General features: G+C 55.2%; 1 protein-coding gene across 3 annotated transcripts; it reads right to left on the bottom strand.

Moving 5' to 3' along the window:
• Positions 1–42: 42 nt before the first annotated feature.
• CCR6 (C-C motif chemokine receptor 6) lies at positions 43–27,158 on the bottom strand. Of its 3 annotated transcripts, none has more exons than XM_086708314.1 (3): positions 26,919–27,158; positions 2,013–2,118; positions 43–1,914 (listed from the first exon to the last, which is right to left on the bottom strand). In XM_086708314.1, exons 2-3 carry the CDS (start codon positions 2,019–2,021, stop codon positions 793–795), a joined length of 1,131 nt encoding a protein of 376 aa, XP_086564440.1. In that variant the 5' UTR covers positions 2,022–2,118; positions 26,919–27,158; the 3' UTR covers positions 43–792. The 3 variants fall into 3 exon arrangements, with proteins under 3 accessions (XP_086564440.1, XP_025768660.2, XP_086564441.1); XM_025912875.2 differs by lacking the exon at positions 26,919–27,158 and adding an exon at positions 15,453–15,583; XM_086708315.1 differs by lacking the exons at positions 2,013–2,118; positions 26,919–27,158 and adding an exon at positions 15,453–15,575.
• Between the last annotated feature and the right edge of the window lie 834 nt (positions 27,159–27,992).

Raw genomic sequence — 27,992 nt, 5'->3', positions numbered from 1 at the left:
GAGCCTGCTTAAGATTCTCTCTCTCTCTCCCTCCCTCCCTGTTCGCCACCAGCGTGAAGCGCTTCCTACCCACATCCCCCCGTGTGTGTGTGCCGCTTCTGACCCGCTGTGGACGCGCAGCAAAAGTTGTCTGTATACTGTCTCAGGAAGCTTCCTTGCTCCATTCTAAAACTCAGATTTAAACACCTAACACTCCCGACTGTACTCCAACCCCCAATTTCACTACGCTTTGTGTAACAAGTATTTATTAAGCCCCTCCGTGTGCTGAAAGTGTGCCGATGGCATGCGTCTTCGTGGAACTCTGTCGAACAGATTTTTGGAGAATTGTCGTATCTGCAGTGACTGTTTTCCCAGGGAAATAAAGCAGACGTCTGCTCTCCCGACGGCGCGTTGCGACCCGCTCTGTCCCGTCCCCCAGGCCGCTTCTCCAGCCCGGGGAACGCATTTCGGCGTCTGCCTGCGCTGCCTCGTGTGAGGCTCTCGTGTGACGTTCTCTGCTTCCATCTCGCGAACCCTGCACGTGTGTGAAGTGACCAGGAGACACCGGGCTCTAGGGGCGGTTCCGCGCCTGCTTCCGAAAACGTCCACGTCTGCCAAGAGTCCTCTCTGCTTTGGGGAATGCCAGCCGTGGGGAGCCCCGGGGGGCTCGGGGCTGCGGGGAAGAAAAGTGGGGACACGCCACGTGGGGGCCCCATCAGGATGAGACCCCCGCGGCCGGTCCCACGGGGGGACGGGGTCCCGGTCCAAGTGCACGTTCCCCGAGCCGCCGGGGGGGCCGCGGCCCCGGGCCGGTCACATGGTGAAGGACGACGCGTTGTCGTTGTCCGCGGTCTCGCTGTTCTGCCTGGAGGTGAAGGCCTCCGAGTGCAGCCTGGAGCAGGAGAAGCCCGACGCCTTCTGCTTCCTCCGCACACACCACAGGTCCTTCACGATCTTCAGGAAGTAGCTCCGAAACTTCTGGCCGATGAAGGCGTAGAGCACGGGGTTGAGACAGCAGTGCAGGAAGGCCAGGACCTCGGTGACGTTCTGGCTGTAGCCCAGCAGCCTGGCGCCCTGGCAGGAGCGGTTCATCCTGCCCAGCTGCGCGGCCGTCACCAGGAGCACCATGTTGTGGGGGATCTGGCAAGCCAGGAACACCAGCACCACCGCGATGATCACGCGGATGGCCTTGTGCCGCTTGGAGTTCTGAGCCTGCACCAGGGTTTTGACGATGAACATGTAGCAAAAGATCATAAACACCAGCGGGATGAAGAAGCCGAAGAGGAGCTGGAGCCCCAGCATCAGCAGCTTCCACTTGATGGGGTCCGAGACTGCCTGGTACCGGGGCTCGCACACGTAGCTGCCGTGCATGTCGTACTTCTGGTTGAACGTGAACGTCCAGCCGGAGATGAGGACGGAAGCCACCCAGACCACGAAGCAGATGGCCCTGCGGTGCGCCAGCGTCCTGGACCGCAGCCTGAAGGACTTGGTGGCCTGGACGATGGCAATGTAGCGGTCCATGCTGACGCAGGTCAGGAGCAGCATCCCGCAGTTGAAGTTGATGGCGTAGATGCCCTTCATCAGCTTGCACATGGCGTTGCTGAAGATCCACTCGCCGGTGGCGTGGCTGACGGCCCAGAACGGGAGGGTGAGGACAAAAAGTATGTCGGCGATGGCCATGTTCAAGAGGTACACGTCTGTCATAGACTTGGCTTTCTTGTAGAAAGCAAAAGTGACCACCACCAAAACATTGCCCAGGAGGCCAAAGATGCAGATCAGGGAGTAAGCGATCGGCACAAACAGCCCAGAGAACGTTCTGACCTCCTGCAGGGAGCACACTAACGTGTTGTCATCAAGTGAGTAATCCGAGCTATTATTACCCGACCCAAAGTAATCCTCACTCAGACCGAAGACGTCGCTGATGTTCATCGGTTCCTGGAAGGCGAACAGAGGTAGAGTTAGCTGCACTGTGATTTCCGAGGAGCCCCGGCTGACCGAAACGGTACCCCCGCCAAAGGAGACTAGACGCTCACCCCGTTCATCGCGCTCTTGTTTTCGGCGGAAAATACGGGCCTGGTACGGAAGGGGGTGGGCGTCCAGCCCCTCCGGCTCACCAGCGGAGACAGTAGAGAAGTGAGTCTAAGGAGGGAAGAAAGCAAGATACACTGTAGTTGAGACAGAAATGTTCCCAGGGAGCCGGAGAATCGCGTTACCAGCATTCCGTCTCACGAGGACCCAGAGCGTGCGTGGCATGCTGGCTTACGTGAAAATATCCATTCGGGGGGGAGCGCCTGGGGGGCTCAGGGAAGCATCAGACTCTGGGCTTCGGCTCAGGTCATGATCTCACAGTCCGCATGTTCGAGCCCCGTATCGGCTCCGTGCTCACAGTATGGAGCCCGCTTGGGATTCTCTGTCTCCTTCTCTCTCTACCCCTCCCCCACTCTCTCTCTCCCAAAATAAATACATCAACTTAAAATTTTTTATTCTAGGGAGAGAGTGTGAGCAGGGTGGGTGCAGAGAGAGGCGGGGGGTGGGGGAGTGGCGGGGACAGAGGATCCGAAGTGGGTTCTGCACTGACAGCAGGGATCCCGATGCGGGGCTTGAACTCACAAACCCTGAGATCGCGACTTGAGCTGAAGTTGGATGCTCAACCAGCCGAGCCACCAAGGCGCCCCCCCCAAAATATTTGTTTCAAAATATTCATTTAGAACAGGGGTCCACAACCTCTTTCTGTAAAGGACCAGATGGTAAATATTTTCCCTCTGCAGGTCATGTAGTCTCTGTCCCAACTACTCAGGCCTGCCCCGGTGGCGTGAAAGCAACCATAAACAATTTCACAAATGAATGCGCTTGAGTTCATGGGGCATCATTTGTCAATCCCCGATCTATAGCGTAAAGAAGGGTGATAGCAGCAAAACCACAGATTCTGACCTACACAGAAATCTTGGTGCAAAAGTCAATTTAATTACGTTCAATAAGATTCGACTGAACAACATCCACAGAAGTGTAGGTGCGACTACAATACTTAGAATTTACAGTCTTTGCCTGCAACTAGTTGACAGAATCATTCGGTGTTTTTCAACCTGCTGGGGATGTGAGAATCTCCCGTAGAATTTTTTTTTAAAGTCTAAACGTGACAGTCATTCTCAAGATACACTGAGTAAGATTCCCGGGCTCGAAAGGCATGTGTATATGCGTCTTAAAAGTCACGGCTGTTGCAGCCTACAACCACTAACCTGCAGGGGCAGCGACATCCTAATCGTCAGAAACCAGACCACGGGGAGGAAGGTCAAAGCCAAGAGGGGCAGTGCCCGGGACCCGGCTCAAGAAATTCACCGGGATACGAGTGAGTGCGGAGCTGGAGTCTCAGAGGGAAGGGCTCTGACTACTGGCGTTTGAAACAAACTCAAACAGGAAAGGACGGAGAATTCTCTTATCTTCACATCCAACCATTCCCTGTTACTGAGTGTGACCGTCCTGATATATCATCTGTCCCTCCCCGTCCCCAATAAATTCCCTGGCCCAGGATGCTGATAATCGTGTCAAATGTGTCTTCAGGGGCGCCTGGGTGGCGCAGTCGGTTAAGCGTCCGACTTCAGCCAGGTCACGATCTTGCGGTCCGTGAGTTCGAGCCCCACATCGGGCTCTGGGCTGATGGCTCAGAGCCTGGAGCCTACTTCGGATTCTGTGTCTCCCTCTCTCTCTGCCCCTCCCCCGTTCATGCTCTGTCTCTCTCTGTCCCAAAAATAAATAAACGTTGAAAAAAAAAAAAATGTGTCTTCATCCTCCTCCTCCCCTCCCCCCCCCCCCCCCCCCCCGCCCCAGGTGCACCGGCAGGGAATCTATCACCTACACAGTCAGTACCCATACCTGACATTCTGGGAGGAAGTCAGGATAACACAAAACTCGCCCTCGCCCTGAAGGATTTTCTGAGCCTACTTGTCATATCGCTGGTTTCTCATCGTGCTGCTTCCACAGTCATGGATGGGGCGGCCCCCAGCCCGTTCCTTCCCTGATGCCTGGAGCTGTCACTTGGGGAGTCTTTGCTGCCTCCCAGCCACTGCCCTGGATGTGCCACTAGGGGGAGGCGTGGGTCACCTGTGCACATCTGCAGTCACCTCCAGCATACATTCTCGGGGCTTTAGGGCGTGCAGAAGAACCAGAAAGTAAAGCCTTTGTGTGTGAAAGAATAGGAGAGGGTGGATATAGCAATCAGATCATCAGGTGAACCATATCAATCCAACATGACTACAAGATTGACGGTTCCAGCCAGGAGGGATTAACAGAAACCGAATGCACCCTACGGCATTCAACAACCAGAAAACCCTGTACAGTATGTCCAATAACAGTTTTCAGACATTGGTGTCACAGGGTTATGGTCCCTGACGAGAAGAGAGCAGGCAGAGAGTGCTATGGCCCCGAGCTCTGTGAAGCCCCAACTTACACAGAAGCAGTTTCCAAGTGCAGGGCGTGGGGGCTACCTGACCCGGGCATGGCCACCCCACCGAGGACACAGGGATCGGAGTCCTGGGAGGCCAAGGCAGCTATGCTTTGCAAGACAAAATATGGGGGAGGAGGGAGCCACACACAGAAAAATAAGGACAGCGGCAGAGACGTGTCCTGGAGAGGAAGCAAGGCAAGACTGATCCCAGAAAGGAGAGACAGAGAAATCCTCGGAATCCTCGCAGGCTAGGAATGGTTCTCTCCCGCAGGAAGAGTAGCAGCACCTTCTTAGTCCCGGATCATGGGACAGCATCCTCAGAACAATACCGTGTTAGGACGAATGCCACTCAAATGAACCTACCTTAAACGCTGCTCTGATCCTGCCATAGCAAAAGAAAGTCTCGGATGTGATCCATGTGATTCCAGTAATATAACTACATTCCAGAACAAAAACCTGTGACAAAATCCAGCCTTCGACCATGTGAAGTTCATGTCAGGCATCCAAACAAAAATCTCTAGACCACCGTAGGCCGAATGTCTGTGTCTCCCTGAAAGACGCTAAAGCCTAATCCCAAGGTGGTGGCATTTATAGGTGGGGCCTCCCCTCGTGTGGGATTAGTGTTCCCAGAAGAAGAGACACGGGACAGCCTTCTTGCTCTCTGTCTGCTCTCCGCCACGTGAAGGCGACAAGAAGACTGAACCAGGAGGGGGTCCTCCCTAGACATGGGCCTGCTAGCACCTGAACCTTGGACTTCCTAGCCTCCCCGACTGTAGCAATAAATGTACGCTGTTCAAGCCACCCTGAGGTAACCTGTCACAGCCACTAACGGACTATAATGCGGACATTTGAGGAAACAGGAAAATATGACCCATAATCTATATGAACAAACAGAAAAATAACAGAGATGATAGAAAAAACTGCTCTGTAGCTAGTACAAATACACTTCAAATGCTCAGGAAAGTAGAGGAAAGCATAAATACAGTGGAGAAAATGACAAAAGATACAAAAAAGACCCAAATCAATGTTCTGTAGATGAAATATATAATATGTAAAAAACAAAACAAAACAAAAAAACCGCTGATGAGGATTAACATACACAGATCAGTTGTAATTCTCTGCCCTAGCAATATTTGGAACATTTGGCCATTGAAACTGGAAAAAAAATCACAATGACATCAAAAACATGAAATAAAATACTTACGACTACATCTTCGAAATCGACACGAGATTTCCATACTGAAAACTATACGACGTTGCTGACAGAAAGGAAGATCTAAATGAAAGGAGAGTTGTATCGGGTTCAGGATTAGACAGCTCAATATTAGGGTGTCAGTTCTCTCCAAATTGATCTACAGATACAACACAATCCAAATCAAAATTGTGGCAGGACTCCTGAAGAAACCAACAAGCCGATTCCAAAATTTATATAGAAATCCAAGGGATTTAGAAGAGCCAAAGCAGTTTTGAAAAAGAGGACAGAATCGTAGGATTCATACTATCTGATTGCAAGACTTCCTACGAAGCTACAGGTGTCGTGACAGCATCCTGTTGGTAACAGGACGGACACACTAATCAATGGAAGAGAATGGAGTCCAGAAATAGACTGCACGTCAACGGACGTCCGCACGTCAACGGACGACTGATTCAATAGGGAAAACGCAATCTTGGCAATAAATGGTATTGGAACAACTGGATGTTCATGCATAAGAACTTGATGCTGGGGCACCTAGGTGGCTCAGTCAGTTGAGTGTCCGACTTCAGCTCAGGTCATGATCTCCAGGTTCGTGAGTTTGAGCCCCGCGTTGGGCTCTGTGCTGACAGCCTGGAGCCTGGAGCCTGGTTCGGATTCTGTGTCTCCTGGGGCACCTGAGTGGCTCAGTCGGTGGAGCGTCCGACTTCGACTCAGGTCATAATCTCACGGTCCGTGAGTTCGAGCCCCACGTCAGGCTCTGTGTTGACAGCTCGGAGCCTGGAGCCTGCTTCTGATTCTGTGCCTCCCTCTCTCTCTCTCTGCCCCAACCCACTCACATTCTGTCCCTGTCTCTCTCAAAAGTAAATAAACATTAAAAAAAAAAAAGGAAGTTGATCCTTACTTTGACCTCCTGCTACAAACAAAAAGATAACTCAGAATGAATTATAGATTTAATGCGAGTGCCCAAACCATGAAACATCTGAGGAAAACAGAAGAGAAAATCTTTGTGCCCTGGGGAGTGGTAGAGATTTCTTATCTAAGTTGCAAAAGGCATGAATGGTAAAAAAAAAAAAAAAAAAAAAAAAAAACTTTTGATAAATTGATCAGAATTTAAAGCTTCTGCTTTTTGAAAAATGCTTCAGAAAATTAAACACAGACCACAGAATGGAGAAAAAATTTGTAACCTTAAATCTGATCATGGATTGTACCCAGAAGATACAAAGAACTCTTACAATTCGGTGTCAGGAGGACACAACTCAACAAGAAACAGGCAAAAAGTCTGAAGTCAGTTCACCAAAGGACATACACGGACGGCAATTACCGCACAAGGAAAGATGTTCGAGGCGATTAATCATCGGGGAAACGCAAATTAAAACTGCGCTGAGACGCCGCTCCCCACCGGAAGCGTGGCTGAAAGAGCAGACAAGACAGAAGGTGCGGGTGACGATGTGCCGTCCAAGCGCTCACGCTCTGGGGGCGGGACGCAAACCCCCACGGCCACGGTGAGAAAAGAGGGTCGTGGTTCCATACGAAGTAAAACACGCACTTACCGCATGAACCGGCAGCCGACGCTCGCGTGCGTAGCCCAAGAAAATGAAAGGCTAGCGCTTGAAAGGCTACGGCACGTTCACACCCATCGCTAGAAAGTGGAAAGAACGGAAGCTCCCATCAGCCGCTGAACAGAGCAGCGCATCGCGCTGTCCCCGGGTGATAAAGCAGCGCCCGGCAGCAAGAAGGAACGGACCACAGATACGGGCTCCAACACGGGCCAATCGCAAAAGCCTCCCGCTGGGTGAAGAATCCAGACGTGTAATACCAGCTGCCACATCATTCCATTTATGTGAAGCTTTAGGAAAAGCAAAAACGACGGCAGTGGGAATCAGGTCGGCGACTGTCATGGGTCAGCGTTGGCTGAGGGGGCACAGGGACCCTGTCCTGGTGATGCAGACGTTCCCCATCAGGACGGTGACGTTGGCGTGCCTCGCCACAGCGTATCGCATCACATACTTCAAATCGGTGACCTCAATGGTAAGTAAACCGTGCCCTGACGAGGCTAGTGAAATACCTTCGGACAACAGGTGCCATAGGTCAGGGTCCTCACAGAGGACTGAGGGGGTTGTGGCAGGTTCGCAAGGAAGGACCTGGGAAAGAAGGGGTACAGGTGAGCGGGAGGGGGCTGGGGACAGGGCAGCGTGTGAGCCATAGCACGGGGGCCACAGGGCTACTGCAGGGAACGGCAGGAAACGCTCAGAGGGAACAGAGCCGCGTGGTGACGGAGATGATGGACCACGTGCCAATCCGAGGGGCCCAGGGAGATGGGGTCACGTGGAGGGGGGGGTGACACGGTGACATTCAGATCACATGGAGGCTGGGAGGCTGACAAGGGAGCCATGGAAAGGCCGGGAGGGACGTCCCCACCTGCCGTGTGCTCAGCGCCCAGCCGGACCCCCACACTGTGACATAGCATGTTTCCCGAATTCAAATGTAATTGAGCTCAACAACTGTTCAGGAACCATCTGTTGAGGATGACACTGTAGGTACAGAGACCAGTCACGCACCAGCTCCAGCTCCAGGAAGCTGTCGGGTGAACAGACCATTGGGAACCTGCGTGGGGCCCTGGAAGGTCCAGAAGAACAGGTGACTGGCTCTTGCCGAAGAGAAGGCTGGGGCCAGAGATGCTCCGTGGTGAGGTCAGCCCAGCAGCCAGGGGGCGGGGCGGGGGTGGTGCTCACGCCTGCTCGGAAGGCACAGCCTGCAAATCTGGATGATGGTGAAGGTAACGCGGTTGTGGTTAAGCAGGAATCCGTGTTCTCGATAAAAAGTATCGTCAAGTTCACGTGGATGCCAGTCACTTGCTACGCCTGGAAATGATTCAGCCTGCGCCAGGCCACCATTTTCACCACAGAAATCATGTGAGTTGTTTTCAGGAAACCGTGTTGGTGACAGATTGGCATCTGTGCCACCACATCACGCAGAGAAGGTGTTTTGCTCACATATCTCGCTCACCTCCAATCTTGAGCAGCAAGATCGCCTCTTTGGAGACACAAGTTCTGCATTTCGTTGTTGTCGTTGCACAGACCAGGGTGGTAAAGACACGGAGACATTTTTGAAGACCTGTGTCCCTGAACCAGAGGTGACAGGTACTGTGTGTTGGCCGCCAGTGGTTGACAGGAGCGGCCGGCGTTACCACCAAATCTGATCATTCTTTGCCGAGCCGACGAACCCACAGTTGTGAGACTTTCGGACACGGGAGTCCCGCCCGACCTTGTTTTTAAAGCTCATCTCTCTCTCTCTCTCTCTCTCTCTCTCTCCTCTCACGTCCTCACCGTCGCCACCATTCCTGCCAGGCCTTCCTTATTTCGAAGTCACTAGATCACATGTAAGTGCATGGGCCCCAACTGATTCCCAAAATGTAATGAGCTTAGCTTTGAAATGGAAGTGTTTCCTGAGTCGCTGCCTCTCAGACTGACGGGAATACAGACGCGCCTACAAAACCAGTTGGTTTTAAGAGAATCTGTGGGACAGACGGTTCTAAATTGCCCTTGGGAGGAAGTTTTGAGGCCTCGGGCGGAAATCGTGATGATGCACTTAGAAATATTATGCCACTCAATCTGGTTTTTCAGGTAAGACTCTCCTTCCCTGGTGTGCAGCCGCCTCGAGTGAAACGTTGACCGTTTCTTTCGAGGTGACTCACTGTCACCACCTGCCTGGGTGTCAGCCCCTCAGAGGCTTTGCACCCCGCCGGCCCCGCCGTGGCATCGCACCGAGTGAGACGCGAGAAGCACGGCGTCCTCCTCCTCTGACCGACGCCCATGGAGTCCCAGCAGAGGACAGACCGTGTAGGAACTCTCAAAACTCATGTGCGGGGAGAGAAGGTAAACGCCTCCTGTGGGGTCAAACGTCTGGCGAGGATGCCCGGCAGGGCGCTGAAGCGTGTTAGCGAGGATGCCGGGGGGTGGGCGCTCAGAGACACCCGGCTGGCACTCCACACCTGGCTGTCATGGCCACGAACCTGCAGATCAGGCGTTGCAGACGTCGCAAATCTACGATTAAATCTGAAATTTGCAGGGGCGCCTGGGTGGCTCCGGAGGTTAAGCGTCCGACTCTTGAACTCAGCCCAGGTCATGATGTCACCGGCCGTGAGTCCGAGCCCCGCATCGGGCTGTGGGCTGACGGCGTGGAGCCTGCTTGGGGTTCCGTTCCTCCCTCTCTCTCTGCCTCTTTCTCTCTCTCTCAAAATAAATAAATGTGTAAAGAATCTGAAATTGATAAGTAACAAAGACGTGGGAGTATGATCTGGATGGAGGACAGTTCAGTGGCTCACTAGGTGGGTGACTGCCTGGGCAAAGACCCCAACTGGCCCCATGTTGGGCCCTGTCCTCAACCCTGTGCTGCCCGCCATTTTTATCAATGTCAGGCACAAAAAGAGAGGAGGCAGGCTCATCACGTCTGAGGTGACCAGAGGCCTGAAAATATAATTATTATGTTGGGTGAATCAGTGTGAAAAAAACTCTGCACAGAATCGAACAATGAGGCAAATCCAATATGGCGAAATTCTGTGGCAAAAGTGGGAGGTGTTGCAACATGGGTTCGAAGGCTGCAACTCGCAGGTGCAATCACGCGGAAAGTGTGGCAGCAGGATAAATTTTAAGAGATTTATATGATATTTCATGGAGACGACTAAATCCCTGCAGAGGGAACAACACCAGTCAGCCTGCTGGCCAGCCACCTAACATAAGCTTCCTTTCACCCACATCGTATCCCCCTTCCTCGATCACGTGTCGCTTGCACACTCACTAACACACACACACACACACACACACACACTGTACTGACAGACAAGGTGGTCAGCAGGACCCACATCCGCGCCCGAATCCCCGGAAACTGTGCGCGCGTGCCCTCATGCGGCAAAAGGGGCTTTGTGGATGGGACCAAGCGTTAGCGCCTTGAGATGGAGAGCAGACCCCAGATTACCCAGGTAGGCCTGGTGTGGCTGTGCCCCCCTAAAAGTGGGGACCTTCCCCAGCTGAGATGGGAGCGGGAGAGAGAGATTCAAAGCACGGGGGGGACTCAGTCCGTCGTCGCTTTGAACGCCAAGCAGGTGAGTGGGCTCCACGAGCCGGGCCCGGCCCCCACCGACAGCCAACGTGACAACGAGGACCTCACCCACCCCTGCACCTGCAAAGAGCTGATCCTCCCTTAGGGGCTCCAAAAGGAGCACAGCCCCTGCCAACACGCCTGTTTCAGCCTGCACGACCCGCATCAGACCCCCGACCTCCAGAACTGGGAGGTTCGAAGAGTGTGGGGTTAGGCCGCTGACGTCGTGAGGACAGCAACAGAAAACCAAAACAGTGCTCGGTCCGTGCGTCCTGTTGAATTCAATGTGTTCACCCTCTTGGGCCAAAGCAGAACTGCAGGGTCTGCAATCAGGTGGGTCATGGGTCTCCGCCTCCGCTCCGTCGGATTTAGAGCAATTTTGAGTAAGTTGGGGAAAAATGCCGGCGGGACTCAGCTAGAGCCAAACGGCCATGATGAAAGCAAGGAGCGACTGTATCAGAACGGAAGCCGCCTCGCCTAACAACGATCAGGGGTCAGGCGGGAAGGAAGTCACCAGCTCTCCCGCAAGGCTGTCCTGTGAACGAGGGTCCGGCCTCAGCCGCCCAGCAACAAGCGGAGGTTCCACAAACACATTGCCACCCCCAACGTCAGGAAGAGTTTGCAAAACCGGCCCCGGGCTCCCCCAGGAGATGCTTATCTGTCAAGCACAGGGGGGTGAGTCTGTACTGAAAATGAGGAGCCGTGAGGAGGATGGGACCTACCGAGTCAGCGTTTCTCGTGCTAGAAGCCTCTGGAAAGGAGGCTGCAAGTGGCCCCTTCCAGCCGGGGCGCCAGGGACCGGGAGCCTTGACCAGCCGTCCTTGGAAGTACGTTAATGGCATTTGCCGCAGGAGAGAATCCCGGGGGTCCCTACCTAAACATGCTTTTAAGCAGACCGACCCTGTGCCCCTACGTTTCTGACTGCAGAGAAACCCGAGTTTAGGGACCGGGAGCATGGTCCGTGGGAGGATGGGAACTAGGCACCCGGGACCTTCCATCTGTGTGACGAGTGGGTGTAGACTGGGGGTGTCTGCAAACCTTGTTTTCACACTCACTCTCCACCCACACCTTATGCTAGTTTGTCACCAAAGCCCGTTTGTAGTGAGCTTGTCTAGTGGTTTGGGGCTCCTCCAGGAGAGGGACGTTTCTCTGTGCCTGGTGGTCGCCTGGGTCTTCTGATTTGTTAGAACAGCTTGATTCAGGTGAGATCTGTGGGTCCCGTGAATGTCTGCTTTGACCACTCGGCGGCTGGAGTCCACACACCCTGCACGTTACTGTCACCCTTATGCTCGTGCGGGAACTGCTTCTTCCCAGGGGGATTCCGGCACCAAGAGACGCAGTCACTGGAACGGACCAGGCTTTAAAAGTGAGTCCCCAGGCGCCTGGGGGGCTCCGTCGGTTGAGCGTCTGACTTCGGCCCAGGTCATGGTCTCATGGTTCGTGGGTTCGAGCCCCGCGTCGGGCTCTGGGCTGACAGCTCGGAGCCCGGAGCCTGCTTCCGATTCTGTGTCTCCCCCTCTCTCTGACCCTCCCCCGCTCACGCTCTGTCTCTCTCTCCTTCAAAAATAAACATTAAATAATAATAATAATTAAAAAAATAAAAGAGAGTCCCCAGAAAGGTTCTGGGTAGAAGGAGAAAAGGAAGGGAAGAGGGAAGAGATTGCTCTGTGGTTAAATAAGTTTGGGAAATGCCACTAACCGCACCCTCCTCTTGGATCCTTACATGGCAGTGTATTGTCGATGGCTCTCAGCCCTGCTTGAGCCATCACAGTCTCCTGAACCTACTTCACCCACAGACCCTTTGGAGCCAGTGTTCTTTGGAAACCACTTGGGAAACAGCTGACCCAGAGGAGGTATCCATCAGCTCATTCAAAGAGAGGGCCAAGCTCCGGGCACACCTGCCGTCCGCCGATAGATCGGTCCCGCCAGGGCTGACGGTGCCTGATACGGTGAACGTGCGAGGGACGCCAGCGAGGCAAGAGGGTCACCCAGCTTCAGGCACCGCGCGGCGTCCTCAGTCTCTAACCTGGGGCGTATCCCTTCACTCAGAAACCGCACGAAACAAAAATGATGCGGGCCTCACGCTGATGCCTGATTGACTCTTCTCGCAGCGGCCCCGACTCAGAAATTGGCTTTCGTTGGAAGACGTGCCTGTGCGGGTCTCCCCTTCCTGTTTTAGAGTCACGTGACGACAGGTCAAATGTCGCGTGACTCGCGCAGTCACATTCTGAAACCGTACAGATACATCGCCCTTCTAAGCGAAAAGCAAATGTGCTAAAATCCGACAACACGTAGACGTGCGGTAAGTGATCACAGTGTCTGCTTTTGGGTGTCGACACGTCAAAGGTTTTGTGACCACACGTGAAAAGAAAGTGTTACTTGCAGAAAAATGTAATGTTACCTAAGTGGAGTAACGCTTTTAAAGATAGCGTTTAAAATACTGACTTACGGTTTTATCGCAATAAACTAGCGTGGTTTTTGTTGGAGACCACAGGCAAGAGAGTCTCGGAAAGTAACTGCTAATTGGTTGACTCGTTCACAGACGAGGAGACCGTCTGATGGTCTGTGACCTAAAAGACCCCGCCCAGGAAGCCGAGGAAAGCGGCCCATCCACTGGCTACAGTTTAGGAGAACGCAGGGGCGGGCCGGCCGGCCGCCCCCAACAGGAGCCTGCTGGCTTTGGGGACCCCTCCGGCCGCACCTCTGCTCTGGAGCCCGGAGGGCTCTGGGGGGTGTTCGGTCACCTGACCGGGGGCAGGTGGCCACCACTGCGAGTGTCCTAGCTGGGACCGGCTAACTGACACAGCCTCGGGCCGCCCGGCCGCCCATTGGGACCGGGAGTGGGCGGTGGCCGACACAGGGCAGCAAAAGGGAAGTAGGATCCCCTAGAGAAGGGAGGAGGCGCTGAAAAAGCAGAAGGGGCGGCCGACAGGCCGGCTTCCACTGCCCATTTGGCCAAGGGCAGACTCTGCCCAAGAACACTGAGTAAGGGGAAAACGTTCCTAGGATTCATCAAAATATCATCAGCAAGGAAAGCTTCACGTCTGAATGAAAACAAATTGTATCGTCGTTTTCACGGTCTGTCATAAGTGGAATTAAAGCAGAGGGTTTTAAATCTGTGTTTGCTTTCGTAAATAGCGATGGCCCGCAGGGCACAGAACGCGAACCAACTACGAGCGGGTATGTGCGTCCCGTGTGCACGTGTACCTGTGTGCCTAAGTGTGTGAGTATACGTGGGCTCTGTGTGTATATTTGCACGTGTGGACGTGTCATGTGTGCGCCTGCATATGTATGTCGTGTGCGTGCGTTTGTACAGGCGTGTCTTAGGTGGGCACGTGTGTGCGTGTGTGCATTTTTGTGCACGTGTGTTTGTGTGCATGCGTGTTGTGTGTGCCTGCGTGTATATGTTGTGTGCATGCGGGCGTGTGTACGTATATGCGTGCATGGCTGTGTGCAGGTGTGTGAGAGCACTGTGGGGGTGTACTACACGTTAAGTTATAAGTGCACACTGGCCGCTGGGGTCACTACTCTATCATCTCATTTAACCACAGAAACCCTTTAAGGCAGACGCTATACCCATTGTACAGATGGAAGGCTGGAGGGCTGTTCACCCTTACCGTCCCGTTCACTCTGTCTCCAGAGGGTTTTACTCAAGCCCCATAAATCCCCAGAAGATCTTGACCTACTTAGTGTACAGCCTCTTAACTGATACCAGAATCTCTCACACTGCAGTTGTCGGTATTCATAAACGTGTGTTTTCTCAATCACTTGAACCGCGGGCTCACGGTGTTTTATCCTTTTTTAGATAAAGAGCAGCAGAGCTGAAACTCTAGGCCAGCTTCCTTCTGCTTTCGAATAAGTGGTTAAGAGAGAAGCCAGAAGGTTTTTTCCAATGATTTGTATATAGGTTGGTGATTTTTTTTTTTTTCTTTTGGTTTCCTTTGCTTCTTTGGAAGCTCGCTTTTACATTTTCTTTCTCGGTGGCAGAAATTAAACTTTTCATCCCTTCAAGAATAGTTTTAATCCGGACCTCACGTGTACGTCCTCACAGCGCCGATCTCCACAGTACCTAATTTTGCTGCTACACAGGCTTTGGAGGGAGCCAGGGACAGGCTTGAGATCTTGAAGATCATTATGTATTCTTTTGTGGTCACGAGACACTGACTTCACAATCGTGATGGCATTTGCAGCCCTTATCAGAGCTTCTTCTGTATCTCCCTGACTCTCATAAAAGTTTCCACCCCATCGATTTCTCTTAAATAACACCTGACAAGCTCCTTCCCCCTCAATCTCCAGCCGCGCAAGACGCCCCCTCGCCGTGTTTCTTTGCACAAATCGCTTTCTGCATTGCTGCCAAAACATCTCTTAGCTCAGTTGTTAGCTCTTCAGACTCTGTGTGCTTAGCTGCATAAACGGCTGCATTTCACGCGAGACTGCTGCCCCGTGGGGGTTTAACCCCATAAAGCAGCAAAGCCCGAGTCGTCCGGGCGGTGGAGATGAGATCACCGCCCGCACGCTGAGAGGAAAGGCAAGATCCCCGACAGCCCGGCCCTGTTCCTCAACCCAGAAGGACAGCATCTTGGCGAAGGCCGGACTGAGCTTTATCCAGTGGCGCAGTCACCACGCCAGCCTTCTGGAAATCCCCGGAGGGCCACCGCTCCACGTGTGGCACCCATCAGGCGGGGGCGTCAAGGATGTGAAGATGCTTTTCAAAGAAGGGAGGGGCTCGGCCGTGCTCACCTGAGAAGCGCTGGGATCCGACGGGAATCGTCCTGCCCGAGGCCCCGGGGATGCTTCGCGTCGGCACCGGGATGCCGTTGACCCGATGCAGTTTCTACTGGTCGTGCAGAAAAAAAAGCAGGGAGAGACCAAAAGTGGCCGAGAGCGAGTTGCTGAACTGCGACCACTTCCTACTGAAGAGTGACGCCTATGTGCCCAAATGCAGAAGGTTAACCGTGTACGTCCCGTAGGTGATCGAGCGATCACATGACCCCGGGAGCAGGCTCACGCCAGCCGCGGAGCCGAGCTGGGTGCTCCTCAGGGTGCCTTTGAGCTGCTTTTCCACGTGTGGCCACCTTTGCCCTCGCGCCTTCCCCCTCCTGTGCCTGTTTACTTCCCGTGAACCAGGGCGCTTTGCAAACTGCCCGGGGGGCCGTAGAGATGTTTGGGAAAGGGCGCCTGAGACTGTGTTCCGTGAGGCGGCCCCTGGAGCCCCTGTGCCCGCCTTCCCCCCAAACCTGTGCCCCCACAGGTAGACCACTGGCCCTCTCCACACCCCGGTCCCATCCCCAGTCAGGTAGCGGCCTCGGTGTGTCCCCAGAAGCATCGGCGGCCGTCCCCGTGGAGCAGTTGGAACAGTGCCGAAGCGGACGGGGCTCTCGGCGAGTTTGGGTCCGACACGCAAGTCCTTAAGCCCTGGGCCTGGGCCCTTTGTGAGACGGCAGGTGACAGGTAGGAGCGCCCTGCGGTTCGAAGTAGTAACCGAGGACTCGCCCGGGGGATTCATGTTTAGGTGCGAGCGGCTTGAAAACAGCAAAAAGAAAAAGAAACGGAGAAAGAATTCTGGGACCATAATCCAGATCTTCGTAGGGTGTGTTGCTGCAAGTCGAGGCCCAGGAGGTACCAAAGGTCTTAGAGCGACGGGACCCAGAGACCAACGCGACCCGAGGCCAGACCGGCCGGTGCTGTCGGTCCTCCCCTCGCTGAGCTCGCCGGGCGCCCCCGACCGCTGGGCGCCCACCCTGCGCGGTGTCCACGCCCGTCAGTCAGGCTTCAGGCCTCCTGCGCACCCCTGCACTCTGTCCCCTCGGCGCTCCTCCCGGGACCCGGCTGGCCACGGCGGTCGCTCGTCCTGGCAGAACCGGCCCTTCCCTGTGTCCAGCTTCCCCCCCAAACCGCCTGCTTCTTCTCCTCCTTCCCCTCACCCTGCGGAACAAGAACGTTTTCTGGTTCATTCCGAGCCACTCACAGACCTTATGTCGTAGGGACCCGTTGGCCCTGCCTTACAATAGTCCTTTTGAATAAGGATCTCTCCTCCCTGAGTCCTGAGGTGGTGTCTGTGGCAGAGCTTAAGATTCCCACTGAGGCAGGTGCCCTGTCCCCTGCTGTTCGAGAGGCCCGCCTCCAAGTGACTTCCCTCTGTCCCTGTGACAGGCCGGGGCTGGGTGGAGAGAAAAGGGACTGCCTCCCCGCTCTTCCTCCTGCCCATCCTCCGCCCTTCACGCTCCCGCCCCTTGCCGGAGGTGGAAGCTGCTGGAAGGGCCGCCTTCTGGGGGCCCCAGGCCACCTGGGGAACCGGGTCCCCGTGTGTCCTGCTCTCTGTCTCTGCTAACCTCCCCTGCAATGGCCGTGTGTGACAGGCATATGGGAAGGTCAGCCCTTCCACAGCGATTACAGCCTGGAGCTGGTCCGCATCCAAAAGGAGGGGCGTTGGGGGCTCAGTCGGGAAGGCATCTGGCTCTTGATCTCAGGTCAGGTCACCATCTCGCGGTTCGTGGTTCGAGCCCCGCGTGGGGCTCTGTGCGGACAGCTCGGAGCCTGGAGCCTGCTGTGGATTCTGTGTCTCCCTCTCTCTCTGCCCCTCCCCTGCTTGTGGTTCCTCTCTCAAAATAATTAAAATAAACAGAAAGAAAGAAAGGGAAATCTGATTGTGCTAAGGCCCCAAGTCCAACAAAGTAGCAAGTGGAGAAAAGCTGAACAGTGCGGTCACACAGGGAAGCAGCCACAGAGCAGGGGCTCAGTCACAGCGCCCTAGCTGGGGGGCAGGGACACCTGTGGCCGACTCGCGGGCCACCCTTCAGAAGTGGAACGTGAGGAGGCAGAGGTGGCACAGAGCCTCCCCAGGCTCGACCCCCTCCCATCCCCCTCCTCTCCCACCCCCAGGGAGACACGGATGGGCAGAGTCAGCCGCGGGCCCGGCGCCCTTCCATTCCACGGCCCCACGGCTGAGGCCGCTACCCTGGGGCCAGTGGCCCGCACGTGCCTGCTGTGTCCTGTGCCTCCACAGTCCTTCTGTATTTCAAAGCAAATCCATAGCATAGGTCTTCCTTAGGAGGCCCGGCCCACTCTGCCTTGATCTCTCCAGAGACTGCCCGGGTCGAAAACCCTGTGAGGTCTCAGCCCTACATGACCTCCCCCAAGTTTAAATCGGGCCGCTCACCTGCACCGACACGGCGAGCTGCGTGAAAGCAAGAAATGCGGCCTGCAGGGATGCATTTTCTATATACGACGCTCCAGTCCGAGAAGTTTGACGGTGAATGTGAGAAGTCCGTTCAGGACAAATTCCGGGTGTGGTTTGGTGAATGAACATCACAGCCGTAGGAATCGCTTTAGACTCCGAGGTGAGGCTGTTTGCTCCACGCTAACTGCCGGCTGGCAGCCCTGGGGCCTGAGAGGGCCTCCCCGGCCCCTCGACTACAGCGCCAAAGTGAGGCCCTGGCCAGGCAGCCACGGCCGAGAACCCACACTGGCTCCCTTAAGGAAGAAGAAGTTCAAAGGGAAACCAGGGTCTCGGCAAATGTCGATAATCATGAAGAAACCGCTTCTTAAATCATAAAACGTATAGAATCGTCAAAATGTCAACGATTTCAAGCCACAGTCGTGCAGAGAATGTTTCTCAGTCCAGTCGCCTTCCTCACAGTTTGTACTGTTTCCTTAGCGGATGACAGAGGGTCTGACGGGCTTTCAGCTTGGAGGTTAGTGTCAGAAGGTGTTTGACACTCAGGTGACCGACGTCTGCTGGTGAGCGCGTGGCCGGAAAAGTCGATGCCCCTTCAACCGCTGGGAAGGCCCGTGGCCCTCGCTGACTCAACTCCTGCTGAGCGGTCCCCGCGGCCCAGGGTGCGGGTCACAGCGTAGTCATCTGCAGCGTTTGTGGGGAGCACATCTGGGTCTTGTTTGGGGTGGCGGGGTGCTGGTGTGGTGAGACCCCGCTGACCTGGGCACCTGTGGGTCGGTGCTGTGTTCCCTCCCTGGGATGGCCCTGGAAGAGGCCAGTTTCACTTCCTTTCCTCCCCGAACGGGAGTGCCGCTCGTGCGTCCAAAGGTACAATCTAATTTCCGTCTTCTTGAACCTGCATTGCACTTGGCCAGCGGCCTGACCACTAGCATCCAGCGTGGGTAGTGATGGGGGATTTCGGAGGCCGAGTCACAGAAAGGCAGGCCCCCCCACGGCCGGGGTGCAGGCCTCCTCCGGGACCCCGGCCGAGACCGTGCGAGGAGGGGCCGGAAGCAGCCTGGCGGGGAGCTCGGCTGGGGTCCCCGACACCAGCCAGCCCCCCGGAGCCTTCGCAGGACTCAGGTACCTGCCGCCCTCTGACTGCACGTGCACCAGAGCCGCTCAGCTGAGCCAAGTCAGCCCCTGGAGCCACAAGAGTTAATAACAAGTCACTGTTGTGAGCCACGGCTGGCCGTGGTTTGCCAGCAGATAGGTAACCGTTCATCGTGCATTCTACACCTCTCGTGGAATCATCAAGAGGCATTAAAAATGAGGAAATCCTGCCATTTGCAGCAACGCGGATGGAACTGGAGGGTGTTAGGCTGAGTGAAATAAGTGAGGCAGAGAAAAACAGACGCCATATGTTTTCACTCCTCTGTGGATCGCGAGAAACTTAACAGAAGACCAGAGGGGAGGGGAAGGGGGGGAGAAAAGCTACAGAGAGGGAGGGAGGCAAACCATAAGAGACTCTTAAAAACTGAGAATAAACTGAGCGGGGGTGGGGGTGGGGGTGGGGGGGAGGGGAAAGTGGGTGAGGGGCACTGAGGAAGGCCCTTGTTGGGAGGAGCGCTGGGTGTTGTACGGAAGCCAATTTGACAATGAATTATATGGGAAGGGAGGGAGGGAGGGAGGGAGGGAGGGAGGGAGGGAGGAAGGAAGGAAGGAAGGAAGAAAACACATCCTCCCCAAGAAAGTCAGCAGTTGGCACAGGTGCCGGAAGTGGGGGCAGGATGAGGGAAGAAATGAGAAATGGAAAATGGTGGTATTCCGGGAAAGGCAGGAGCAGGTACGTCGGTGATAGGGTATTGAATCCAGCAGCGGTTTAGACCTGTGCCACACCGTTTGGGTCTATCCCTTTTCTTCCGTATACAAATAAGAAAATGCTATTCATCGAGTTATGTCAGCAAATCCCCCAGTTAGGATAAAAGTGCATTTCGTAGGGGACTTACCGGCTTTGCCGACATCTCAAATTTTAGGATTTGCAAAGACGTCAAGATGTACACGCTTCGGGTCCACTGCCTGCTTTGGCTTTGCACCTGCCGAGTTTCGACATGGTTACTCTACGCCCTAAACTCTCTGGCCTGAAAACTGCACTTGTAAAAGGCACTCCACACCGACCTAATTTGCCTGCTATAAGCTCACATTCCAGATGACCTACCACGTGCGTGGTGCCATGAGCACAGATGTCTGGCGCGGTCTAGTTCCTGCTTTTAAGAACCTCGCGCGGCACTGTGCCGTGCGGCAGGGCTGAATGTGACTCATCACCGAGGAGACGCGTCGAGAAGGGGGGAGTGGAGAGGAGGAGGGGGTGCGCGCTCTGGCCGCTGCAATTGTCCCAGGGGCCTTGGGGAAGAAGGACGGTGCTCGGTCAGGAAGCGCGAGGGGGACCCAGCCAGGTAGGAAGGGGCAGGGGGGCAAGCAGCGCCCGCGAGGGAAGCACAAACAGGGGCCAGAACAGGAGACCAGCAGCAGGCGAGTCTGGTGAGTCATGTGGTGACAGGTCACGGAACCCACTGCAGAGGAAGAGACACCAGAATCGTGATGCAGAGAGGGGGGAGCCGGCGGACTAGGGACAAGCTGTCCAAGGACTGGCACCTGGCACTGTGGGTGCATACCTTGGCGCTGCCCTTATTCTGTTTCATTAATCTTCACACAACACCGTGCTGGCGTTGTCCAACTGAAACTCGGAGAAATAAAGCAACTTCCTCAAATTCATACGCTTCAGACCTTGAGGAGGCTCAACGTCATGTCATCTGATCCCAAAGTTCAGGCGTGTCTGGGAGATGTTTTGAAAAGTTAGTAAGAAACAAGAGAAATGATGCCAAAGTTTTCATCTCAACGGGGTAGAGAGAGATGAGCCCGGGGAAGTTATTTCTAAGTTTCTAACGTGTTCCTATGAGGAGAAATCACAGACACTGATCTGAGGGGGAAGGAAACAAGCTGAACGTAAGGCACACGGGTTGTGAGGAAATGGAGGCTTGTGTCACTGGAGATTCTTGACAAGACTTAGATCCATCTCAGCCGCAAACTGGTTGTTTGTCAAGTTAATCCGGGGGTCTGTCTCCTCCTTGATAAGATAAAGGTTAGAGATTTATAAAGGATCCATGTGAAGATTCATAAAGTGCTTATCACGCACAGCGTTTGGCCCACAAAAATTGATGATGATGATGGTGGCGATGACGGTGGTCATGATGGGAATGATGGGGCTGGGGATGATGGTGATGATGATGGTGGGGATGATGGTGATGGAGATGACGGTGGTCACGATGGGAATGATGGGGCTGGGGATGATGGTGATGATGATGGTGGTGATGATGATGATGGAGATGATGGTGGTCACGATGGGAATGATGGGGCTGGGGATGATGGTGATGATGATGGTGGAGATGACAGTGGTCATGATGGGAATGATGGGGCTGGGGATGATGGTGATGATGATGGTGGTGATGATGGTGGGGATGATGATGGTCATGATGGGAATGATGGGGCTGGGGATGATGGTGATGATGATGGTGGGGATGCTGGTGATGGCGATGGTGGTGTTGGATCCTAAATGAGCAGCTATAGCGGAGGTGCAGAAAGAGCTCTGTGTGGAGAGGGTGTGGTTGAGCTCAGAGGTGTGGACAGAAGCTCTCCGGGCCTGCGCTTATGCTTAGGAGCAGAAGGACAAACTGAAGTGAGGGAAACGGAAAAGAAGTGGCCGGAAGGGCATGCCACACAAGAGTTGCCATGGCGTTACTGAGGCAGACAGGGCAGGACAGGGCCTGAAGGCAGGTGCAGAGTGAGGACTCAAACGCGACCTTCGTGTGCGGTCGCTAGGGTTCACGGTGCTCCCTGAGGACAGACTCTCAGTGGGAACGTCCGGGTGAGGGCTGGTTGCGAGGGTTTAAAGGAGACGACACTGAGGAAACGGAGGCCGCAGCTGTAGAAAATGTGTTGCCGAGAGATCAGCAGTGAGACTCGAGGCCACGGAATGGGGAGACGGAGAGCAGCAAACACGAGTGCAGTTTCCAAGACTCGGCGCCTCTGACCCCACACCGGACCCCCGGGACCCTCACCCGGGCACGGACACCGCCCCCCTCTGGCTCTCTGACTCGGGTTGTTTCTGCTTAGCCCCCGGGCACAGCCCACGAGTGCAGAGGAGACCCCGGCCCCTGAGAGACCAGGACACGGGACCCCCGAGCCCACAGCGACAGGGGTCAGCCCTTCATGCCAGCATTGGCCTCCTCGTTCCCCTCATGGGGCTGCCGGGATCAGGGCCGACCAGCCGGGTTCGCCTCACGGGATGCAGCAACCTCAGGGCTGAGACCAGGACGGTCCTGGGCCAGTCACTCTGCGTGTGACGGAAGTCACGGCCCCGGGGACTGGGGTGACGGAGCCCGTCCACCCTGCCACAGTTAGGACAGCCGGCTGCCTCGCTGCAGAGCATGACTGGGCCTGAAACCAGGACGGACGAGGGGAGGAGGGAGGCTGGTCGGCCCGGGGCCGGGGGGCCACGGGGAAGGTGGCTGCCTCCCCCCCCCCCAACCCCGGGACGAGCGCCCGCTGGCCTCCTTCTCCGTTGTACCAGAGGAAAACTTGGGCCAAAAGATACGGGGATGCTTCAGCTGGGAGACAGGAGGAACTGGCGGGGGGGGGGGGGGGGGGGGACTGGCTCACCGGTCCTGGAGCCGTTCCCTCCCCTCCCCAGATGTGCTGTGCAGCCGAGTCAGGAGACTGGACACGGCGGGTCTGTGGCCTCACGTACCCGGGGAATGGAGGTTAGTCTGACCTGAAGCTAAGGAGCTAGCCGGTGGTGGGAGCAGGGAAAGGCTGGGAGGGCAGCACGTGGAAGAGGCAGTCTGGGGCCCCGCGAAAGGGTCTGGGATAGCTGGGGAGTCCAGGAGAATGAGGGACGCGAGCAAGGCAGCGTAGGAAAGTGCTCCTGTGGGAGCGAGACAGGTGCGGGCTCCCCCAGTCTTCCAGAGACACAGCACAAAGGCGAGGTTTTCAAGGCGTGGGGTTGGCCTCACGCCGATAGCCACCTCTACAAAATTTTGCTCGAGGTCCCACGTTTAAAGCTCTAACTCTGGGGCGCCTGGGTGCCTCGGTCGGTGGAGTCTCTGACTCTCGATTTCGGCTCAGATCATGATCCCAGGGTCGTGGGATCCAGCCCCACGTCGGGCTCTGTGCTGAGCGTGGAACCTGCTTAGGATTCTCTTTCTCTTTCTCTCTCCCTCTCCTCTCTCCCCCCTCCCTCTCTCAAAAATAAATAAATAAAGTTCTAACTTTGGCCACAACATTCTAGACACCGTAAGTGTGAAAAATTATGAGTTGTTATAAGTCAAAGTGAGAAAGGATGAGAAAACTCTGATCAGAATGGAGCGTGGGATGGGAAACATTAAAGCGACAGTGGTGAGGGCTTGGGGGGTTAACATAAGAAGTGTCCCTTTCTTTCCATGTCTCTCAGACACACGGTCAACAACGAGATACGCCGTTCACACAATGAAACAATTTCTAAGAACAGGGAGATGGGGACGGCAACGACTATGACAGGTACCACTGCTGGAAAATTTGCGCCTTCTAGATGTTTCCCGACCATCTGCGCTGTCTGGGTGTTCCTGTAAGTGCCATTTTTTGTCAGTTTCCAGAACCGTGAGCAGACTAGTCTGCTTCAAGGCAGATCCAGGAAATGTCGGACTGCTGGGCACCAGCCCCGGCTCGGTCCGGGCAGCCAAGGAACATGCCCTCCTCTACCGGATGACATGATCGCGATGAAGAAAACAGCTCTAAGTAGCTCTAAAACGAACTTCCGACGGGACGGGTCTGTCTCAGACTTACTGAAAACTAGCACAAAATGCCTCCAGGCGGGCATGACTAGTTTCGCCACAAGATAGAGCGAGGACGACGGGAGGGTCTGCTCGGCACCTTTCCGCCAGATCGGGAGCCCAGAGGACTCCGGGCCGGGATCGGACCCCCCGGCCCACGCGAGGCTGGAGACAAGAGACCCCCATGCCCCTGTGCCAACCGCGGTTTCAGAAGCGCTTGTGGGAGGAACTCCCCGGCTCAGTCCAGCTGACCCTACAGACCCCGAGAAAGCTCAAACTGACCAAGAGAGCAAAGGACACTGACTTGTCCCATCGTATTTTCATTTAATTGTACGCACAAGACGGGGGACGGTGTTGTGCTCAAATATCTGTTTATCTGCCAGAAAGAAATCTGGAAGCCACACGTCACATGACTTTGATGTCAGATAAAGCCACAAGAAAGGCTCAAGGCTCCTTCCTTGAGCCCGTAATGACATCGTCGCCTCAGTTCCCCATGGGGCTCGCTCTGCATGGCAGGGGAGAGGTGTCGAGCAAAGGGCCGGAGGCCTCCGCCGATTCATTGTGTTCCCCGGTGACCCAGATTCGGGACCAGATGCATTTTCATTCTGATGGCAAAGGCCAGGCTGATTTATAAAGGTGCTACAGACATGAGAAAGGGGACGTGGGCACCGACGGTCACAGGCTGCTCCCACCCCCCCACCCCCACACCTCAGAGACGCCCAGCTTATACCCCTGCACCCCCACACCCCACACGCCCACACGCACATGCCTCACACCTCAAATGCACCACATACACCACACACACACACACACACACACACACACCCCAAACCCCTCCGGGAGTCACAGCGGGCAGCTGCTTCCATGGTTTGGACCAGAAAAGGGGGGTTGCTCACCCCTGCAACAAGTTTACAGGGAGACCAAGGCCAGAAGCCCCGGCGGCCTCCTAACCCCGGCCCATCAGTACACTGACCAGTCCCTACACTGGCCCGTCCCTACGGCTGAGGCTCCATGAGGAGCCCCCACCCCTGCAGGCCGGCTGGGGCCTGCGATCCCGCAATCCTAACACCACGCTTGAGCAGGAAGGGTCCACACGGCCTCCGCTAAGTGCCCCGAGTTCGCATTCAGGAAGCTCATGGTGTCCTGGCCCCCAGGACTTCAGCCGCGGTACAGCGAGGAGGAGGGCGTGCCCGGGGCTGGGAGGAGCCCAGAGTGCTCCCCACCTGGAAGGTCGCCGATCGCGGGAGAAGGGCGCTGAGCGGGGAGGCGCAGAGCCCCCGCTTCTGGGATCCCCACACCCCCGCGTGGGCGGGGACCCTCCGCCAGGAAGGCCGCCGGCCCTGCCTCGGTTTCTCCCCTTTGCAGCCTCTGCCTCTCTCCTCGCTTCTCTTCCTCCGACTTCTCGCCCTTCCTCCCCCGCCGCCCGTCTTTCGCACCTGTGTTCTTTGTCTGTTCGGTGCTGTTTTCGACACACCCGCTCCCTCGTTCTTCCTCCAAAACGAAACAAGTTTTGAAAGGCAAGAAGGAATGTCTGTGTTTCCGAAACAGGCCTCTCTGCCACGGAACCCTTCTCGGATTTTAAGCCCTGTGTGTGGCCATCTGAGCTCTGACCACGGACCTGAGCACCGAGCCTCCCTCCCTCCGCGACTCGGCGGTGCCCGGCGGTTCCACGTGACTCCAACGAAGGGCGATCGTCGGCAACTTTGCCCCGAAAGCCGAGACCTGGTCGTCGAACGCGAACGCGCCGGCTCGAACGGGCCGCCGGCCAGCCCCGCCCCGGTGTCCCCGCGGTCCCCAGCGCGGGGAGCCTGCGCTTCTGCCGCATCGCGCCCACTGCCGGGCACCGGCTGTTCGCCCCCCGGGGCCCCGCCCATCAGTCGGCCCGACGCGACCCCCGGCGACGTGCGTGGCGCCGTCCTGTCTGTCCTTCGGGATCCGTCCCCTCCCCTCCCACCCCCCCCCCCCCCCCAGGCCCTTGACGGCTGCCGTCGGCCTGCGGCTCTCAGGGTCTGACTCAGGCACTTGACCTTTCCACTTCGGGAAGCCAAACAGCCTCACTTATCAGAACTGCGCCTAAAATGAGAGTCGGCGCATCTGAGTGTGCACCTGAGGGTCTCCCCTGGGAAAAAACTCACAAGGTTGAGGTCCGGGCTCAGCGGGACTTAATTTGGTTGCGCAGCCTCTCTCTGCGGCTTCATTTCCTCTTTCTGAGTCTGCCTTAGGGACCTGATATTATTAGATGAGAGACCTCCAGGTAAGGGACGGCTCAGAAGGTCTGAGACATGTAATACGGGCAAACACAAGGCAAGAACCAGGCAGATGTCCCCAGCATCGTTGTGTAAATGCAGCAATGGTAGTTTTTTAATGGCATCAACACCGTAACCCACAACACGGTGAAACCATTTGTCACCCATTTGTCACTTTCGCCTGGAAGAGATGTTATCACAAGAATATCTTCCCATGAATTAGACCATGGGGAAGCCTCTTGGGCCCACCCAGGAGGACGTGCCCGTACGAACGCGTGTTCACGGGTGGCCCCGCGCCCCCAGCCGAGCTCCCTCCAGGCTCCCCCACCCCTCCTCCTGCCATCACCCCTGCTGCCAGCACCCCTCTCTCTCCTCCAGGCTCCCCCACCCCTTTCTCCAGCCGTCCATGTCACTCCCTCCCTCACACAGCCTCTCCCCTCCTCTGTACTCCATCCATGCGGACACACAGCAGCACCCCGTGTCGTAACACAGCCCACGGCGTGCGCGGCAAGTCAGGGACACTGTGTGGGGCTTGGGTTCGTAGACTGTGCCTCTCTCCCTTACAGTGATGGCTCATGCCCACGATTGCTCCTAGTTTCCTAGGCTCCTGGCCGATGCTACGGGCCTCTCAGTGGGCAAGCCCCCGGGCAACAGGTCACAGGCAGCTGAAGGTCGTGTCTGACGTCTCTGTGAGACAGAAAGAGCACCGATGCTGGCATCGGACAAACCTGGACCCAAATCCCTCCACTGCCCCAGACTGATGGGGTGACTTTGTCTGAGTCCCGAATCACACCCGCCTCCCAGGACCGTCATCGGAACTTGAGGATATCAACTTTGCAACGTTTTTGGTTTTTTTTTTACCTTCAAGGCATTAAACAGTTATTAAGACAACACAGGTACGACATTTTCTAAATTCCAAAACAAACCAGAAACTTACCAGTGGGAGAAGGAGCTCTTTGTTCCACAAAGAAGCGGCCACTGCCTCTTCCCCTTCAATCTCAGATTTCTTAAATCGTCAGGGTTCTCTTCACCGGCGTAAACACCCTGGCCTTCTTGCCACGTAAGACCGCGTGGATGCTGTCCCGCCCAAGGACCCCTGCGCCATGGGTGTCCTCGCACTCACTGCCGGGCGACCTTCCCGAGCGACGGCTCTCTCATTCTTGGCCCACACGCTGGGCGGTGTGGTGAACTGCCTCACCACAAATTTTCTTCTTCCAGAACATACTTCAGATCACACAGAGGTAACAAATAACGTGGAGGAAGGAAGACAAGTTTATGCAAGTAGGTCACTTGATAATCTCAATTTTAGATACACATTCTTTTTGTTTCAGAATTATTAGTCTGTGGAATATCTTTTCATTCTTCTTGGAAATTCCAAATTAATGAGAATAATTCTAAAGTTCTCTGAAAAGCTCCACACAATACCTAATGAACTTTATCATCGACTACCCACGTTCCTGTTCTGAAAAGAACAAAAGGCCTGAAAGAAAATATGAGTGATGCTTTTGCAGGTAAAAATACAACGAATAGAGAATCAGTGTGTCACAAACATTACCGGCCAGTGATCACCTCAGAAAGAAGGCATCACCCAGTTGCAAAGGAGAAATTCCCCCCTGTTGCTTTCCTAGCTGTTTTCTGCAGCATGTGGCCATTATGTCACAACTTGACCTATTTAAGGAGAGCAGAAACCTGAGTTGTCGTATCCCCAGAGCAACTGTCAAAATTCAGTTTGGGGACAGCCCTGTAATTTAAGGGGCAATCTGAGTTACCGTCTCTACCTATCTAAAATGGGCATTATTCAAGCTATGGAGGCCCCAGGAAAGGTCCCAGCTCGACCATTGATATAAAACCCAGGACTCTGTCGGGCAAAAGTGATAATACACACCCCTGGTTCGTTTGCTTCCTTTCTTTTTCAAAGGATAATCAGTAGTATTGTTAATGTCAATTAACACTTGTATAGACACAAATTAGAAGGTATTTTTCATGTTTATCATTTCGTTTCATCCTGACA

The sequence above is a fragment of the Puma concolor genome, chromosome B2 (genome assembly GCF_028749965.1).
Source record: "Puma concolor isolate L17-30 chromosome B2, mPumCon1.1.hap2, whole genome shotgun sequence".
NCBI classification, from domain to species: Eukaryota; Metazoa; Chordata; class Mammalia; order Carnivora; family Felidae; genus Puma; species Puma concolor.
The sequence above is the reverse complement of the archived record's forward strand: the minus strand, read 5'-3'. Positions and strand labels throughout refer to the sequence as shown.